General features: G+C 30.2%; 1 protein-coding gene across 8 annotated transcripts in view; it reads left to right on the top strand.

Annotated features, from left to right (window-relative positions):
- The window catches only part of LOC105232924 (sodium/potassium-transporting ATPase subunit alpha), an 84,116-nt gene that overhangs the window by 49,581 nt on the left and 16,825 nt on the right, over positions 1-17,710 (top strand). For 3 of the 8 annotated variants that reach the window (XM_049447916.1, XM_049447917.1, XM_049447920.1), the window contains exons 2-6: positions 7,052-7,132; positions 10,859-10,990; positions 11,063-11,329; positions 11,404-13,185; positions 13,311-13,526. In XM_049447916.1, the coding sequence (XP_049303873.1) occupies positions 7,052-7,132; positions 10,859-10,990; positions 11,063-11,329; positions 11,404-13,185; positions 13,311-13,526 (2,478 nt within the window). Of the gene's footprint in view, positions 1-2,886; positions 3,261-7,051; positions 7,133-10,858; positions 10,991-11,062; positions 11,330-11,403; positions 13,186-13,310; positions 13,527-13,891; positions 13,987-15,896; positions 15,992-17,710 lie in introns of all 8 variants that reach the window. The other 5 variants (XM_049447915.1, XM_011214825.4, XM_049447919.1 and 2 more) reach the window with 4 other exon arrangements.

Below are 17,710 nucleotides of genomic sequence, written 5' to 3'. Positions count from 1 at the left end.
TGTGTGTGTTTGCTGACGTAAATTTGTATATTTATTTTTATTCAACTTCAATATTTTCCATAGTTTATTATTTCATGCACAACACACAACGCGCTACCCAACTTCATATGCATACATACATATCTACTTATGTCCGAGTGCAGGGCATCGCTTTACACAATAATTTCTATTGTCAACAAAGAAAAAATAAACATTTTTAAAATACTAATTCCTACTGTGAAGTATACATACATTTTCTCGCAAAATTCGTCTTTTTTTGGAATAATAACTATAATTTTTTTGTTTTTGGTTTTATGGCAATTTAAGCAGCAAAATCTGCCTCACCGCAACCACCTATTTTCGGAGGTATTCTGTAGGTTTTTCGGAGAATGGCTACGGAGTCAAGGAAATCCAAAATTTTCCAAATTAAACACCGATTTTTAATGTACATTTAATACTGTAAACGTGCATTATTTTTTTAATTTGCGAAATAAAATGCCGCTTCAAAAAACAAATCACAAAAACATGCATTATTTCTAACTTGCAATCGAATACAACCGTTTAAGGGAGCACTCAGTACGCTGAACGTGTTCTTCAGCATTTTTTTTTCGAAAAAACGTGGTTATTGCTTCAGAAACTCGCAGTAAAAAAAAATATTGTTTTAGTAACATATTTGCATGTTAAATACATGTGTATACAATGTTTCGCTCACAAGTATACATATGTACCTACTACTTCATGTTTCTGAATTAAAATTTTTCTAAAAGCACCAATATATGCAGTTTCAATTTTGCTTACGCATATCACCAGTAAACGTGTGTGTGCCTCTATTATTGCCGCTTTACCATTCATCAGCTCATTGTTGTTGTCCATTCTATTATCACTAGAGCACATTTAGTGACAGTTTGCAGTTTTTTCTTTTTTGTTTGCTCATAAGTTAATTTAATAGGTGCACACAAGTAATCGGTTAATTCAGCGTTGGCATTGAACGCTGGCCGCGCGCAATTTAGTACACTTTTTTTTAATATTATAACAGTGAATTTTTTTGATGCAGCAAAATTTGAATTTCCCCAGAGAGGTTTTTCTGGCATAAACTTGTACATATATTTCAGTGTTTTTCGAATATTTTTTGGTATTTTTAAATAATTTTTTTTTTTTTTATATTTTAAAGTGGGTGATAATTTTCGACATTTTGGTATGTGAAATATAGAGTAAATGTACTTTTTCGCTAAAATGATATTTTTGACCAGTTAAGCTGTAAAAAACCTGAAATTTAGTACAAAAAAAAAATATAAAACATGAAGAGAAGTTGCACAAAAACGGAAAACTGCAATAGACATGTTAACAATTGAAATATAAAATTTATAAAATATTTTAGAAGCGTAAAAAATACATTATATAATAATTTTATTGTAATATGTATTTATTTTTAATTAAAAATTTATATTTTATGAAAAAAGTTCATACATTTTATTAAAAAGTTTATTTATTTTAATAATAATATATATATATTGTTTGCTTATATTTGCATACATATTCCTATAATGTTTGCTAATAAATAATACAAATTCAAAGTTTAACAGAGACATGAAGAATCCCTTTATTCTCTGTTTTTCTCCTGGCAATAAATTCTTCTTCTTCTTAATTGGCGTAGACACCGCTTATGCGATTATGGCAATAAATTGCTAGTAATAAAAGAGATCTATTAAATTCCGTTTAAGAGAGTATGAAATTAATCCATTTTATACCACCACTATATCAGTTGTTTCCATCAGTATATCAGTTGTTTCTTCGATTCGCTCTCATAATAATCATAATAATACAAATGTTGCACAGAGTACTCATAGAATTCAAAAATTTGTCTTCCGAATGGAAAAAAGTATATAAATACCTAATTAATCTGATATAATACTGGTATAACTGGTGTTAAATAGTTATGCCAATTTATTACATTTATACCAGTTGTTTGTTCGATTCGCTCTCGCTTCGTGAAAAATAAAAATGTAACACAGTATACTCACAGAATGCAGGAATAGTTTTATTCCGAATAGAAAAAGTATGTAAATAACTAATTAATCTGGTATAACTGGTGTTATATTTATTTAATTATGCCAGTTTATTAAATTTATAGCAGTTGTTTATTCGATTCAATTTGGTAAATCAAAAAGATCTTTTGAAAACTCAAACCTCTGCAGTGTACTGACTTTTCTGATCAATTTAACTGCCACTATCAGTAGTACTTTCGACCAGTTTACTAAATTTAGTTATGTTTGAGATGAGTGGTTTTGAAATCTGAGGATTTCTGCACGATAAAGGCACAACTAGGCAGCTTAAAAGAAATAAAAAGTACCGAAAAATGCCGAATAGTCAGACTCCCTACACATATAATAAAAACAAAGCTAAGACAATGGGAGGCCTACTTTCCCACTAGTTCTACCTGAATATAATATATCTATAAATTAATCATGATGATTAGAAAATGATCCCGGCTAAATTAAATTAATTGTAAAATCTACTCTTACCGATCTTATTACAATATAACTAGACTAGCATTGAAATCTTAGCGCTGTAGACAATTTCAAATCGAAAAATTCCTCGATCGCGATATTTGAGGGTAAATCATTTTACAGTTAATAGAGAACAACAACAGGCCCGTTTTATGAAAAAATTATATAATTATTTACTGAAAATATTAAATTTATAAAACTGTTGTATATTAGCTTAGTGCTAAGTTTGCGTAATTTAATTAAGTAACTATTAATTTTATTTATCTTTAATTTATGCATATTTCTCTCTCTCTCTCTCTTTCCTTAACTCTACTGCACTCATTTATTATTGGGAAACGAAAAAATTTTGCACTCAAAATCCGTTAATTCTTTCACTCGAATTGCAATACTGCAAGCGTAGGTGCTCTAAAATAGGCCATAAACAAAATCCAAATATTTCGTGTCGCTTGCGAGCGTTTTTTTATAAGCGAACAACGCTTCGACGTGCAACTACGCGTGTATTTTACACCGGCTAAGCGTTTAGCCAAAATAAAAACAACAACGAATATAGTATATTTTAGACGCAAAACATAAATACTAAAACGAAAACGCACAACAAAGCAGTCAAGACCAAACGAAATCAAGAAAGCGAAACGGATTACCAACGCATTGCCAATTTTCGGTGAGGTGTTTGAACTCTTTGGTGTGACCGGTGTTTATAGCGGCAAATCAAATAAGAAATAGACCACGACGAAATACACAAAAAGTGAAAATCCGCCGGCAAGCAAATAAAAAGTGCGTAAGAAGAAATGACGATTATAATGTATCTAAAAAAATAAATAAATAAATAGTTTTAGAAAAGTAAACAAAAATTGGACAAGAAAAGAAGAATAATAATAATAATAAGAATGCAAAAAAAAATTAAAATAAATACAATAAAAAAAATTAAATTAAAAAAATACAATATATATAAGTAAAAATTCGTACATATAAATAAAAAAAATAAGAAAAATAAAAAAATAAAATAAAATAAATGTAAGAAAAATAATAAAAATAAAAAAATAAACAAAAAAAAAATAAACAAAAAAATAATATAAAAATAAAATTAAAACAATAATATAAATTTAAAAAAGTAATACATATTAAAAAAATAAAAATTCTTGCACATAAATTAAAGAAAATACAAGAAAAAAAATAAAATAAAATAATAATACAAAAAATTTTTAAATAAATAGAAGAAAAATAATAAAAATAAAAAGTAAGCAAAAAAATAATATAAAAATAAAATTAGGAAATTAATAGAATTTAAAAAATATATATATTTGTATATGTGTAAAAATTCTTACACATAAATCAAAAAAATAATAAAAATTAAAAAAAAATAAAAATATTATAATATAATAATACACAAATATTAAAAAAAAATACAAGAAAAATAAAAATAAAAAAAATTGAGAAACGAAGTAAAAACAAAAATAATTCTCGCCATTATTTCACAGCATTTTCATATGGGTTGTGATTGTCAAATTTATTGCACTTCCATTTAGCAGCGCATATTATGTACTTCATGCCATAAATTATGGCTAAATTATAGGAAAACAAAAATTTTAAATGACAACGCTACAGTTGCAATAAAATACGTGAATTGTTCGAAGATGGCAAATGTGAATGCCAAATTAACGGTGTTTTTGCTTTTAAGCAAAAGTCGCATGCGCTGATCTGCCAGGTTGAGCACTTTATAGATGTAGTGTAGTAAACAGAATATTAATAAAATACACGCTAAATCATCTAAACATAAAACAATTCTTAGAAAATATAATTTTTTTACGAAATCCTCTCAAACAAGCATTTTTTCTGCCGAAAAAAAAATCTCAACAACAAATCTGAATATTCTCTTGCTCAAAGCGTTGATCAATATTTTTGAAAATAAAAAAATATTCTAATTGAGAGGACTTATTTGTATTTTCGCTTTATTTTTAAATCTCAAAAACAATTTTTTTTTATTTTGTGTGATTTTGTTTTGAAAATTACAAAAAGCAAAACAACAAAAAAGGAAAGCAAAATAGTGAAAATACAACAGTTTGCCAAGTTTTCGTTTACACCTGCTCATTTCAAAAGTTTATTCGAATGTTTGTATGTAAACACATACATATGTCGTTAATTTATTTAACGAAGCACCGCCAGAATGCTATAATTTCCAATTTTTTAAGATCTTCTAATAAACAAATTGAAATAATTAATCGTTAAAAATCTAATCGAAATTCGAAGTTTCGAAAATACAGGCATTACTCGATCCCGATGTTTGATGGTGGATCATTTCACAATTAGTAGAAAACAACTATAGACCCGTTTTATGAGAAAAATATATAATTATTAATTGAAAATATTTAATTTATATAATTATTCTGTATTTTCGAATAATTTTTGTACGTTTCTAATCATATAAATTACAAATTAATTGATCACGTGGGCAATTTTATTAAAATTCAGTTAAATTAAGCTTCAAATGGTCGATTTTGCAACGATTTGGGGGTAGCTTATGAAAATAATAAGTTTTGGGAAATAAAAAAACGTTAAATTGTTGACATTATTGTTGTTATTGTTATATATATTTTTTTTGCTTGCCTGAATTTCTGAATCACTGTTTTAGCAATTTTAGTTGTTGTTTTTCTATCTTATATCATTTATGACACTAGCTTAAACCTGTTTCCATTAATTGTTATTGTTTTCTTGTAAATTATTTACATTTATCTATCTTGTAATTTGCTTTTAATTATTTAATCATAACTTTAAAGAATTATATTCTTGTTTTTGCTGACTTTCGCAATTTATTCAAAATTATTCACCATAGTTAACGAATGTAAAAAATTGTAACTCAACTGTGTGAAAAATGCTAATGCATTTGTCCAATACTCCCTAGGCAATTCCGTCAATATATCAAGTTATTAAATGAAAATACAATTAATTTAATTTAAATAATTTATTAGGCCTAATAAACGATGCATTTGGAGCTCAGCCACCAGTTTTGCTGAAAACAAACGTTTTATGAGTCGCTGTTTGTCAATTTCATATAATACATATTAAACTATAAACTATAAATTGTAGTCTACATTTGGGCGCATAAATATTGCAGCATTACTATTTATATGTAAGAACTGCATCAATTGCCATAAATTCTCTTCTAAAATATTCCATTGTTTTCTATTTTGAATTTCATGTATTTATTCGCAGCGCAGAAATGTAGGCAACGGTTTTTGTGTATACGCAAAATTTGCCAACAGTAGTTTACAATATAAAAATTCCTCTAATAAAATTTCATTCATTATCGTCTATATGTAACATATACAAATCGCACATATGCATATGCCCAATACTGCTGTGATTCATTTGTTTATATTATGCAGAAATTTATGAGCCATATTGATACTTGAAAGAAAACCAAAACAGATTCGAATACAATATTCATCGCATTTCGCGATCAACATTTGCGAGGAAACAATATTCGATGAAAATAAGAAAAAAATGTATATCTTCAGAAGTATTCTGGCAGCCAGCGCGGTCGTCAAGTGCGTGTAACTTTGCAATTTCAAATCCGTTTTTATTTTATTTTTAAATAATGTGTCTACAAATAAGCGTACAACAACACGCTAGCATACTATATGGGCATTAGTCAGGCAAATGTTGGCCTAAATTGCTTAGTAACAGACACGCCATTCTAAAGTAGGCTCAGTATGTTTGGCCAAAAATCATTCCAATGGCACAATTCCAGTGTAAATAGACGATATGTTCATGATACATATACATATAATACTTGATAGACATTTTCCAGTGTTATTGATTGTGGACTTTAGAATTACTGAAAAGTTCTACTGAATTATAGCTAGTAGTGGTATATTTAGTATGTATACGTAAAGCTAGTAAGGTGTGCTTTTAGGCGCATACTTAGTAACAAGCTAAACGAGCAAGGGCTAAAACTAGGTTGACCTAGTTAATTGGTATATATAGTATACCAATAATACAATAACATAGGCGTATGCCATAAGTAGCGTGTGGCGTTAGAAAAGAAGTAATATTGGTTTTATTGATTTTTGTGTCATACATTTAGGTGCATAAATTATTTTATAATTTTTAAGGCATTTACATAAGTTAATACATTTTCGTACTTAAGTTTATGCATACATATATTTCAAATTAGATTTTTATAACTTATATAACTACTATTTAGCATAAAATTGCATGCTCTCTTATTTACTTAGACCAACTTTATACATATACATACATATACATAATATATATATTTATTTTATTACACATCATATGCGTTTAACGCTGCTAATTAGTTTTCATCGCATTTTTTTACAATTTTATAATTTTTCTCTTATTTTCCCCTGCCATCATCTCGTATCATGCCTGCCTTACGTACCATTGTGTTGCATTGCGTTCCGTTACGTTGCGTTCTATTGCGTATTTGTACGTTGTTCCGTTATTGTGCTCGTTCAAAATCCAACGTTAAATGTGTTCCCGTTATTGTTGTGTCTATAATAATTGTATTTGTTATACGCTCAATTGTTGATCCGATTCTATAGCATGGGAGAGCGGACTCTTATCGTATCGCCACGGTTATACCAACCGATGACGACAATCGTACAGCCGATGGCCACTTAAAGGTAAATATATACACCACAAAACTGTACACTTGTCATATTTATTATTACATAAACGTCATACACACATACACACACACAAACTCATATATGTTTCCGCTAATAAATATACCACAAGCAGTCTTATATACCATATCATCTACTTACCTACTACATTCATACATATCTACAATTTATCATAAATTTTCAAGTTCATGCGCTCTTCGTTATCTTTGCTTGTTGGTTTGTTGGCTATTGTCGCATTTTAAAAATCAATTTATTTACTCAAACTAACATAATTAGACATAAAAATATATGGTTCACTCGGTATATAGGAAGCGTATTTATAAATAGCTGTCAAGCGGTACAGTCAATAAATAGAAAGTTATTGAAATTATATAGAAATATGCCTCAAAATACAGAAAATGTTGAAACTGTTCAAATATGTAATAAAATTAAGTACAAAAATTAAAATAAATTAAAATATTAAAAACAAAAAAATAAAATATTAAAAAAAAATTAAAATATTTAAAAAAAAATTTAATATTAAAAAATCTTGAATTAAATTCTCTATAAAAAATAATTTCCACAAAGCTTAATTAAAGCTATAATATTTTCTATTTAAAAATGGACACTTCTGCCACATTTTAGGTTTTTATTTTATTATCTATGTGGTTGCCAGCTCGGCTCATTTCGAATACATTATATGTACTTACATGCTCTCGTATCCACTTAAAATTGTTTATTATATTTTTGAGTGTTTTATTTTTAAATATTATTAATTCTTTCAGACGTTTTTGCTTGCGATTTCATTGACACGTTTTCGTTTTCTTTCTTGGCTTTTATACTTTCTCGTAATTACATATGTATATATATAATGTATGGTTCAAAATTGTCTATTAATAATTTATTATTCGACGCTTTCCTTTTACTTGTTCAGTATTTGTCCAATTTTTATATGAAAGACCACAGATTAGAAATAAATATTCAAAGAATTACTGTTTAAAAACTCTAAAACTAACTAAAAAATCTCTGTTTTTAGTGAGTTAGAGTCGTCAAAGCTCCACTCGAAACATATTATGGACGCTAAAATGTAGGCAACGTTTCTTTGACTGCTCTTCACTTACAAAAACTGTGTTGGAAAAGTAACAACTAACTATTTCAGCCTTTAATTACTTTCTTCTTTGCAACTGCGCTGACTAACCAACAAAATATAGCGTCTAGAATATATCAAAATTTCCTCTGTATGCACAGTTATATAAAAAAATAATAATTGTCTCTGAAAAGCTCATTGCTTTTACTGCAGTATTTTCATGTTTTCATTTCTTTATTTTTATTGCACTAAGTTTAAAAATACTTATTGTATAGCGTCTCGTCGCGTCTGTGGGATTATATTAGATTTTCATATGCAAAGTTTCATGTCAGTCTGCGACACAGTCAAAGGCAGCGAGCGTATGTGTGGGCGTTGAGCATCATTATTGCTATATTGAGCGACCGGCTGGCTGCTGGCTGCTGCCAGATTGACTGACGTGTGCACTTCCGAGGTCATAAGTAATGAAAACAGCAGCCAAAGTTTGTTTGTAAAGCGGGGTAGGAAGGAAGATAATTATAAAAAGTAGAAGAAGAAGCAGAATTTTGGGAAGATAATTATAAAAATTAGAAGAAGAAAAATTGAAAAAAATAATTAGGCATAATAATAAATATTAGTGTTTTGTATTATTTTTAGCTCCTAGAACCCAATTTTTGAGAAATAATTTTTGCACACATTTTTTTCCTTCGAATGCTTGTAATTTCAAGTCATATTCAAGAGACTGATTAATTTTTAGAAAAGCCTCGCAAGCAACTGTCATTGTTGGAAATATAATCAGTAAATCTTTTTAATAATTGCGCCGAAAAGATACTATAAAGATATTGTAATTTTTAATTAATAAACCATTAAGTTAAAAAAAGGTTGCATTTCATATTAAATTGAAGACAGAAAGTTTTACATAATATAATTAAAATAAAATTTATATACATATAATATTATTAAAAAATTAAATGTGCTAAAAATGTAGTCATTTGGGTATGGAAGTTAATAACATTTTGATAACAAGCTTCTTTTGTTTATTTTTATATTTTTTTTGTTTTAAATATGTGTGTATTTTTTCCTAGTTTATTATTTTTAATCATTATTATTTATTTTTTTTTTATTTTTTTCTTTCATTCAATTTTATCACTAATATATTTTTTTTTATTTAAATAAATTTGTTGATTATTTTTCTTTTCTTTATTTTAATTTAATTTAATTATTAATATTTATTTAGAATACTTTTTTTGCACTATATAAATCAAATAATTTTATAATAAATAATTCTACATATTTGATGTATATATTTTTCTAATTTTTTTATACATTATTTATGATTTTTTAATTTTTTTTTAATATAATACAAATTTAATGTTTTTTCTTGAAAAAATTTTGCGATTTTTATTATTATTTTTATGTTATACATATGCTATTCCACTATTTATACATAATTGTTTCTAAAAATCTAATTTCCAATTTTGTATTTTAGTTTAATTTTTTTAATTTTCTTTTTTTATATAATTTATTAATTTTTCTTAAAAAATTCTGCTAGTTTTACTATTAGTTTCGATCGATTTAGGTATACATATGTATGTATGTCTCACTATTCACAACACTTATGTATATGTGTTTCTAAATTTTGTATTTTATTTTAATTTTTTTTTATTTTTTTATTTTGTTTTTTTTTTTGTTTTTGTTTTATTTTTTTTTTTTAATTTTTTATATATTAATAATAATTTTCTTTTTTAATAAAATATAATTTAAATGTGTTTTTGCTTGAAAAAATTTGAGATTTTTACTATTACTTTTGTGCTATTCCACTATTCATACATAAATGTTTCTAAATCTTCAATTCTAATTTTTGTGTTTTATTTTTACTTTAATATTTTATTATTATTTTTTTTTTTTTTTAATAAAATATAATTTTATTAATATATTCTTTTGTTGAAAAATATTGATAGATATGTACTATTAGTTGCAATCGAATCATACACTATCTCGCTATTCATACATAAATGTTTCTAATTAATACACCTAACCTCATTTTATCAATGTTCCAAAAATGTTTGAGTATTTGCACTTTATTAACTAAATGTTGCTTGTAGAGATGCATGTGCGTGTGTGCGGTAAGTAAGGTAGCGTAGTTTTATGGCATATTTAAATATTTGTTTTCCACGCGTATACTAGACCTATAATTAAATAGTCGTTAATCCGCCTTATCGCGACATCTACTTAACGGTAGCTAATATTGCCTCTAGGTAATGATTTACTAATGACCATAACGAAAATCCATTAATCAGACAATAATAACATTTACTATTATTAACAAAAATAGTGGTTATCAGCGGCCAAATAAAATATCTGCTTAAAAAGCCTTAACTACTAATCCACTTTGGTATGCAATACTCGGTGTGCGGTGCCTATAAAGTGCTCAACGAAGGACAAATATACAAAACACACACAAATTTGGTGCTAAGAAGTAATTAACAATGAAAGTGGCATGAAGTGAGAAAAAAAGACTTACGATTTCTCTTGGGCATTTTCTACAATGAAAACTAACGGTGTTGGCGCATAAAAAGCGTTTTTTTTGACGCTCTTTGTATTAAAAAAACGCTTTCTTAAGTCAAGCATTTTCATACATTTATTAATATATAATTTATTTTATCTTTACCCGTATGCAGTCTAAACGCAGGATGCCACCAAAACCGGCTAAAAAGGAGAATCTTGAGGATCTCAAACAGGAGTTAGATATCGATTTTCATAAAGTCACTCCTGAAGAACTGTATCAGCGCTTTCAGACGCATCCAGAGAATGTAAGTAACGATTTATAGACACGCCGTTATCGGCAGTTATACATTAATCGACATTAATTGTACCAATGACAGGGTCTGAGTCACGCCAAAGCCAAGGAGAATCTTGAACGAGATGGCCCTAATGCGCTTACACCACCCAAACAAACACCCGAATGGGTGAAATTCTGTAAGAATTTATTCGGCGGTTTCGCCATGTTGCTGTGGATCGGTGCTATACTTTGCTTCGTGGCCTACTCCATTCTGGCCAGTACCAGCGAAGAGCCCTCAGACGATAACTTGTATCTGGGTATCGTACTTTCGGCTGTAGTCATAGTTACCGGTATTTTCTCATACTATCAGGTGCGTATATGCTAACTAATACATATACATAATTTGTTCATATATATGACTAATTATTTTTATGTTGCATACAGGAATCGAAAAGTTCAAAGATCATGGAATCGTTCAAAAACATGGTGCCCCAATTCGCTACTGTCATTCGTGAAGGTGAGAAGCTCACCTTACGCGCTGAAGACTTGGTGTTGGGTGATGTGGTTGAAGTGAAGTTCGGTGATCGTATCCCAGCTGATATACGTATCATTGAGGCGCGCAACTTCAAAGTGGACAACTCATCGTTGACCGGCGAATCTGAGCCACAGTCACGTGGACCTGAATTCACACATGAAAATCCATTGGAAACTAAGAATTTGGCTTTCTTCTCTACCAACGCTGTCGAAGGCACCGCCAAGGGTGTTGTCATCAGCTGTGGCGATCACACTGTAATGGGTCGTATTGCTGGTTTGGCTTCGGGTTTGGATACTGGCGAAACACCAATCGCTAAGGAAATTCATCATTTCATTCACTTGATTACCGGTGTCGCCGTATTCTTGGGCGTGACATTCTTCGTTATCGCTTTCATCTTAGGTTACCATTGGTTGGATGCTGTTATCTTCTTGATCGGTATTATTGTAGCGAACGTGCCTGAAGGTCTGTTGGCCACCGTGACTGTATGTCTGACATTGACTGCCAAGCGTATGGCATCGAAGAATTGTTTGGTAAAGAATTTGGAAGCTGTGGAAACATTGGGATCCACCTCGACAATTTGCTCCGATAAGACCGGCACCCTCACCCAAAATCGTATGACCGTCGCTCACATGTGGTTTGATAATCAAATCATCGAGGCCGATACAACTGAAGATCAGTCGGGTGTGCAATACGATAGAACCAGCCCTGGCTTCAAGGCGCTCTCTCGCATTGCTACCCTCTGTAATCGTGCCGAATTCAAAGGCGGTCAAGAAGGTGTACCAATTTTGAAGAAGGAAGTTAGCGGTGATGCCTCCGAAGCGGCGCTGCTTAAATGTATGGAATTGGCGCTGGGCGATGTTATGAATATACGCAAACGTAACCGCAAAATCGCTGAAATTCCATTCAATTCGACCAACAAATACCAAGTGTCCATTCATGAAACTGAAGATCCCAGTGATCCACGCTATTTGCTTGTCATGAAGGGTGCACCCGAACGTATCCTGGAGCGTTGCTCGACCATTTTCATTAACGGTAAAGAAAAGGTATTGGACGAAGAGATGAAGGAGGCCTTCAATAATGCTTATATGGAACTTGGTGGTTTGGGTGAGCGTGTGCTCGGTTTCTGCGACTTTATGCTGCCCTCCGATAAATACCCAACTGGCTTCAAATTCAACACAGACGATGTTAACTTCCCCATTGATAATTTGCGTTTCGTCGGCTTAATGTCCATGATTGATCCACCACGTGCTGCTGTACCCGATGCTGTCGCCAAGTGCCGTTCAGCCGGTATTAAGGTTATTATGGTTACTGGTGATCATCCAATCACAGCTAAGGCTATTGCCAAATCGGTGGGTATCATTTCGGAGGGTAATGAAACTGTTGAGGATATCGCACAGCGCTTGAACATCCCTGTCTCGGAAGTTAACCCACGTGAGGCCAAGGCAGCTGTTGTGCATGGTGCTGAATTACGTGATGTTACACCCGAACAGTTGGATGATATTCTGCGCTATCACACTGAGATCGTGTTCGCACGTACCTCGCCTCAACAGAAACTGATCATTGTGGAGGGTTGCCAACGTATGGGCGCTATTGTGGCTGTGACCGGTGATGGTGTTAATGATTCACCAGCGTTAAAGAAAGCCGATATCGGTGTTGCTATGGGTATTGCCGGCTCTGATGTATCCAAGCAGGTGAGTGATGTGCACAAGGCTAGGCGCAATGGTGTAGTGTTAATGGAAAATCAAAATCAATTTTTTTCTATTAATGGCAAACTCGAGTGTGATTTAATATATTTGTGTAATTCCGTTTTGTGCAGGCTGCTGACATGATTTTGCTCGATGACAACTTCGCTTCGATTGTGACAGGTGTTGAAGAGGGTCGCTTGATTTTCGATAACTTGAAGAAATCCATTGCCTACACACTCACCTCCAACATTCCCGAAATCTCACCATTCTTGGCATTCATCCTCTGCGACATACCACTGCCACTGGGTACCGTTACCATTTTGTGCATCGATTTGGGAACCGACATGGTAAGTGTGACACTGTTCGATTAACAAACTTATATAGTACTTTTTGTGGTTGTGCGAAAAAAACTGTATTGTTTTCCAATTGAGTTCATTTAGTTACGATTTTTTTTTATAATTTAAACAATTTCTTTTGGAACAATGATTTTAAATTTATTTCGTATAAAATTAATGGACATAAATATTAAATGAAGGGGTATAAGTCGTAAAAAATACACTTATAAATAAGTAAAAGTTTCGCAAATTAGCGTTAGGTAGGTTATATTTAGCATAATTACAACAACACATGTGATAATATTATAAATATAAACCTCATAAATATATATATGTATACACGGAAACGCAAATGGCGCACATAAACGAATGCATAGGTGCCGGCGATATCACTCGCTTACGAAGAAGCCGAATCGGACATAATGAAACGACGCCCACGCAGTCCGCTCTTCGATAAACTGGTCAACGAAAGGTAAACGAAGGCTTCATTTGTCAAATAATAATAGAAAGAAACGCTTCATACGCGTGTGTATGTAACTGCATAAACGTGCTACAACAACTCAGGCTTGAATCATGGTGAAAACTGGTATATTTCCGTTATTGCTAAAAAATATAGAAACATATACATATATACATATATTGCTACGATCTCGAAATGTGTTGCTACATGACTGCTATTACTTCCAACTTCTACATACATATCTACATGTGTACGCTAAATGCCGCTACAATGCAGGCAACAAAACTATTGCTAGAAAAACGATGCTCTCTTTTCTTAGTGTTACATTACTGCTTTAAATATAAGCTGGAGCGGTGCTATAATGCCATAAAATCAGCTTGACTCCATACTTTACGTTAGCTTTAATATGTACGCTTCAAATTTATATACATTTTGTAAAATATATTTAGAATAAGTATGAATATGTTAAATGTGAATCAAACTTTATGGAATTTTCGACGAAAAAACTTCACACGCAACATATGTAAATGTCAACTAAACGAACAGTAATGTCGGTAATGGACGCAAAATGGGGAGACGCTGCTGCTGAACGTGTGAAATAATGTATGAGACATTACATAATTTGCTTAGCTTAAGCCACTAAATATCGGAACGGTGCTATCTATGAACTCGCTAAACTCTTTAAATGTGCTCTAAAAATATTACTTATTCATAAATGTAATAAAGTTCGTATAGTTTATGTGCCTTTAAGCTTAATAGTATATCGTTAGCTCTTAAGTGTTAATAATCCGAATATTGACAAAAAAAAAACTCATCTGTTACTAATTCAAAAAAATATACATACATATGTATAAAAAAAATAGTTTTAAGTGTATTTTAAAGTATTTAGGCTAAGACACGTTTAGGCTCATCCGTTAGATATAAGTTGATTTATATCTATACACTTAGCTATCTCTCTGTCTATATTCGCGCTACGAATTTCGTTTATCAGTAATACTCGCTACATATACTCGTATAATTTTTAAGTTCTAACCATTTATAAATGTTGCACTAATGTTCAATGAAATTATGTTTCGGTTGGTTGAATTTTTAGCAAAATTTGTAATAAATCACGGTTTGTATTAAGCTGTAGTTTGAAACGAAAAAAATGTGAACTTTCTTAAGACCAATTTGGAAAGAAATAAGCTGCGGCGTTTGCCAAAGAAATTTTTTCGAAACGCACTAATTACTTTAAAGTATTGTTAAAGTGCTTCCGGGAACTCTAAAATGTCAACCTAATGCTTTTTTATAATTTCGGAGTTTACTCCGAAACTGCAATTGACTAGTTTTTTCGCTAAAACTGCGAAATTAATGAATATAGTCCCAAAAAACTTTTCAAGCAATGTTTTTATGTTCCGGAGTTTACTCCGAAACGGTAATTTACTAGCGTTTTCGCTAAAACTTAAGTTAACACTGTAATAATCATACCTATACTCCTAAAATACCTTCAAGCCATGTTATTATGTTTCGGAGTTTACTCCGAAACTGTATTTGAATAGTTTTTTCGCTAAAATTAAAGTAAATATTATGGAAATCATACCTCGAAACCGAAAATTTGATATTAGAAAATTGTTAAAACTGTTATTTTTAATAAAAAATTAAAATTTTTATGAAAAATCTTCCACTCCGTTGTCATCGCTTTAATTTCATTGAACGTTAGTGTCTTGCGTCGGCTGTCGGCGATGGTTCAACCAAATACATAAGTTTTTAACATTACTTTCGTTTATATCTCTATCATACAAGTACTCGTACAAATGTGTAAAATCTTTTATTTACATTCCTTATTGTCAGCGTTACATACTCGTATTACCTTCAAACATATACATACGTACATGTATTTAAAAAACTTTTTTGTTCATATATTATTGAAATACAATAACTAGGTGCCTGCCATTTCCTTGGCTTATGAAGCTGCTGAGGCCGATATTATGAAGCGTCCACCACGTGATCCATTCAACGATAAATTAGTCAATTCAAGGTGCCAAAATTATGCAAAAACAACAAGTGTTTTGCAATTTCTATACAATATTAATAATGTATAAGACAGCGGTTTTCAATCTAAAAAAATTGGTTTAAATATGATTTTTTTTTGTAATGCAAATAATTACTAGAATTTTAGTTCCTCGTCGGGTATACGTAACTATAATGCAACGGCTTTTCGCAAAAACCTCTTAAATAATAACTTAATTGCTGAAATTCTTCTGTTATGCTCCCAAATTTACAGATTGAAAACCGCTATTTCCTTGCTGTGCAAGCAGATCCTAAAATTAATAATGAAAGTGGTTCCCCCAACAATTACTAACGTGCTCGATTAATAGTGCCTGTTGTTCTTATTAACTTTTTTGTTTATTTTTTTCTAATTTTTTTTTTTGGGTTAAACTATAACTCCACCATATCATATATGGCTGGTTTGAAAAAATAATAATAATATTTAATATTTCATTTTGAATATTTTATTTTAGCAGTTGTTTAGTTTATCCTTTAATATAATCCATATTTATAAATGTTTTCTTCATATTGTTCAAACTCACCCTCACCATATGGTGTAAAGCGTATATTAAACTAACATTCAACAATTGTTGTTGTAACTAATTGTAAGCAATTTTTTTGTTGTGTTTATATGAGTCCAATCGTATAAAATCATCATTTTGCGGCAGCATATCATCAACATCATCATCATCATCGTCCAACGCAGTTAATCAACATTATCACTGACAACAATTACATTTACTAAATGTCTACGTGTTGTTTTTTGTATTATTGTAATTTGTCGCAATTCTTAATTTTAACCTCAGTAAACACATACTCAAATGTACAACAAGTTCACAACGGTGTATTTACTTAATCCATTAATATATGTTTCTCATTGTTCGAACATTTGAATATTATATACATATTTATATATACTATGATTTGTATTTGTTTATAGTAAAATTATTGTATTATAATTTTTTTCGATTTAATGATTTGTGTTACATTTTATTGACTAATATTATTTTTTTTTATATTTAATTTTTTAAATTAATTTAATCGTTTAAACGCGCTTCATTTATTTAATGTAACAATTTATATATATATATACAGTGTACTGTTACATAATTATTAATGTTTTAAACAACGGTATTTTGTGTAAATATGAGCTTGTTGTCAAAAAGCGAATTTCGAAATTTCGAAAATCTAAATGAATGCGTTAATTATGTGAATAACCGTTATCAATATCGCATATCAATTCGGCAAGTTGTAACGGCAACCACGAAAGCGTGGTTAAGTTGTATTTTCAGATTTAACTCAGAAGGTTACCCAAATTCATAAAAAATCGGTAGTTCTCATCTCAAAGAATATTTTCTGTTCCTACAACAACATACAAAACTTAACAAGAAAAACATGAAATTGTGGAAAATTACAAGCATTGACAGTTCTTGTCAAAATATCATAAAAATCAATAGTTCAAACATATTTGGAGATTTTAGAAGAAAAAAACTAAAAAATTTTAAGGATTTCCAAAACCTTTTCCAATTCGCAATTTTATTAAAAACAAGTGTGAACACAGCATTATTGTTTTTGAAGACTGCAAACATACTTTCTCGTTTTTGTACATAATACCGTTGTATAAAATTATAAAAAAACACCAATTTACTCACCTATATCTCTATATGACCCAGTGTGTCGCAGCAGCAACATGTCAGTCTGGCATCTA

This window comes from Bactrocera dorsalis, chromosome 2 (genome assembly GCF_023373825.1).
Source record: "Bactrocera dorsalis isolate Fly_Bdor chromosome 2, ASM2337382v1, whole genome shotgun sequence".
Classification (NCBI taxonomy): domain Eukaryota; kingdom Metazoa; phylum Arthropoda; class Insecta; order Diptera; family Tephritidae; genus Bactrocera; species Bactrocera dorsalis.
This window is presented reverse-complemented; position numbering and strand designations above follow the sequence as displayed.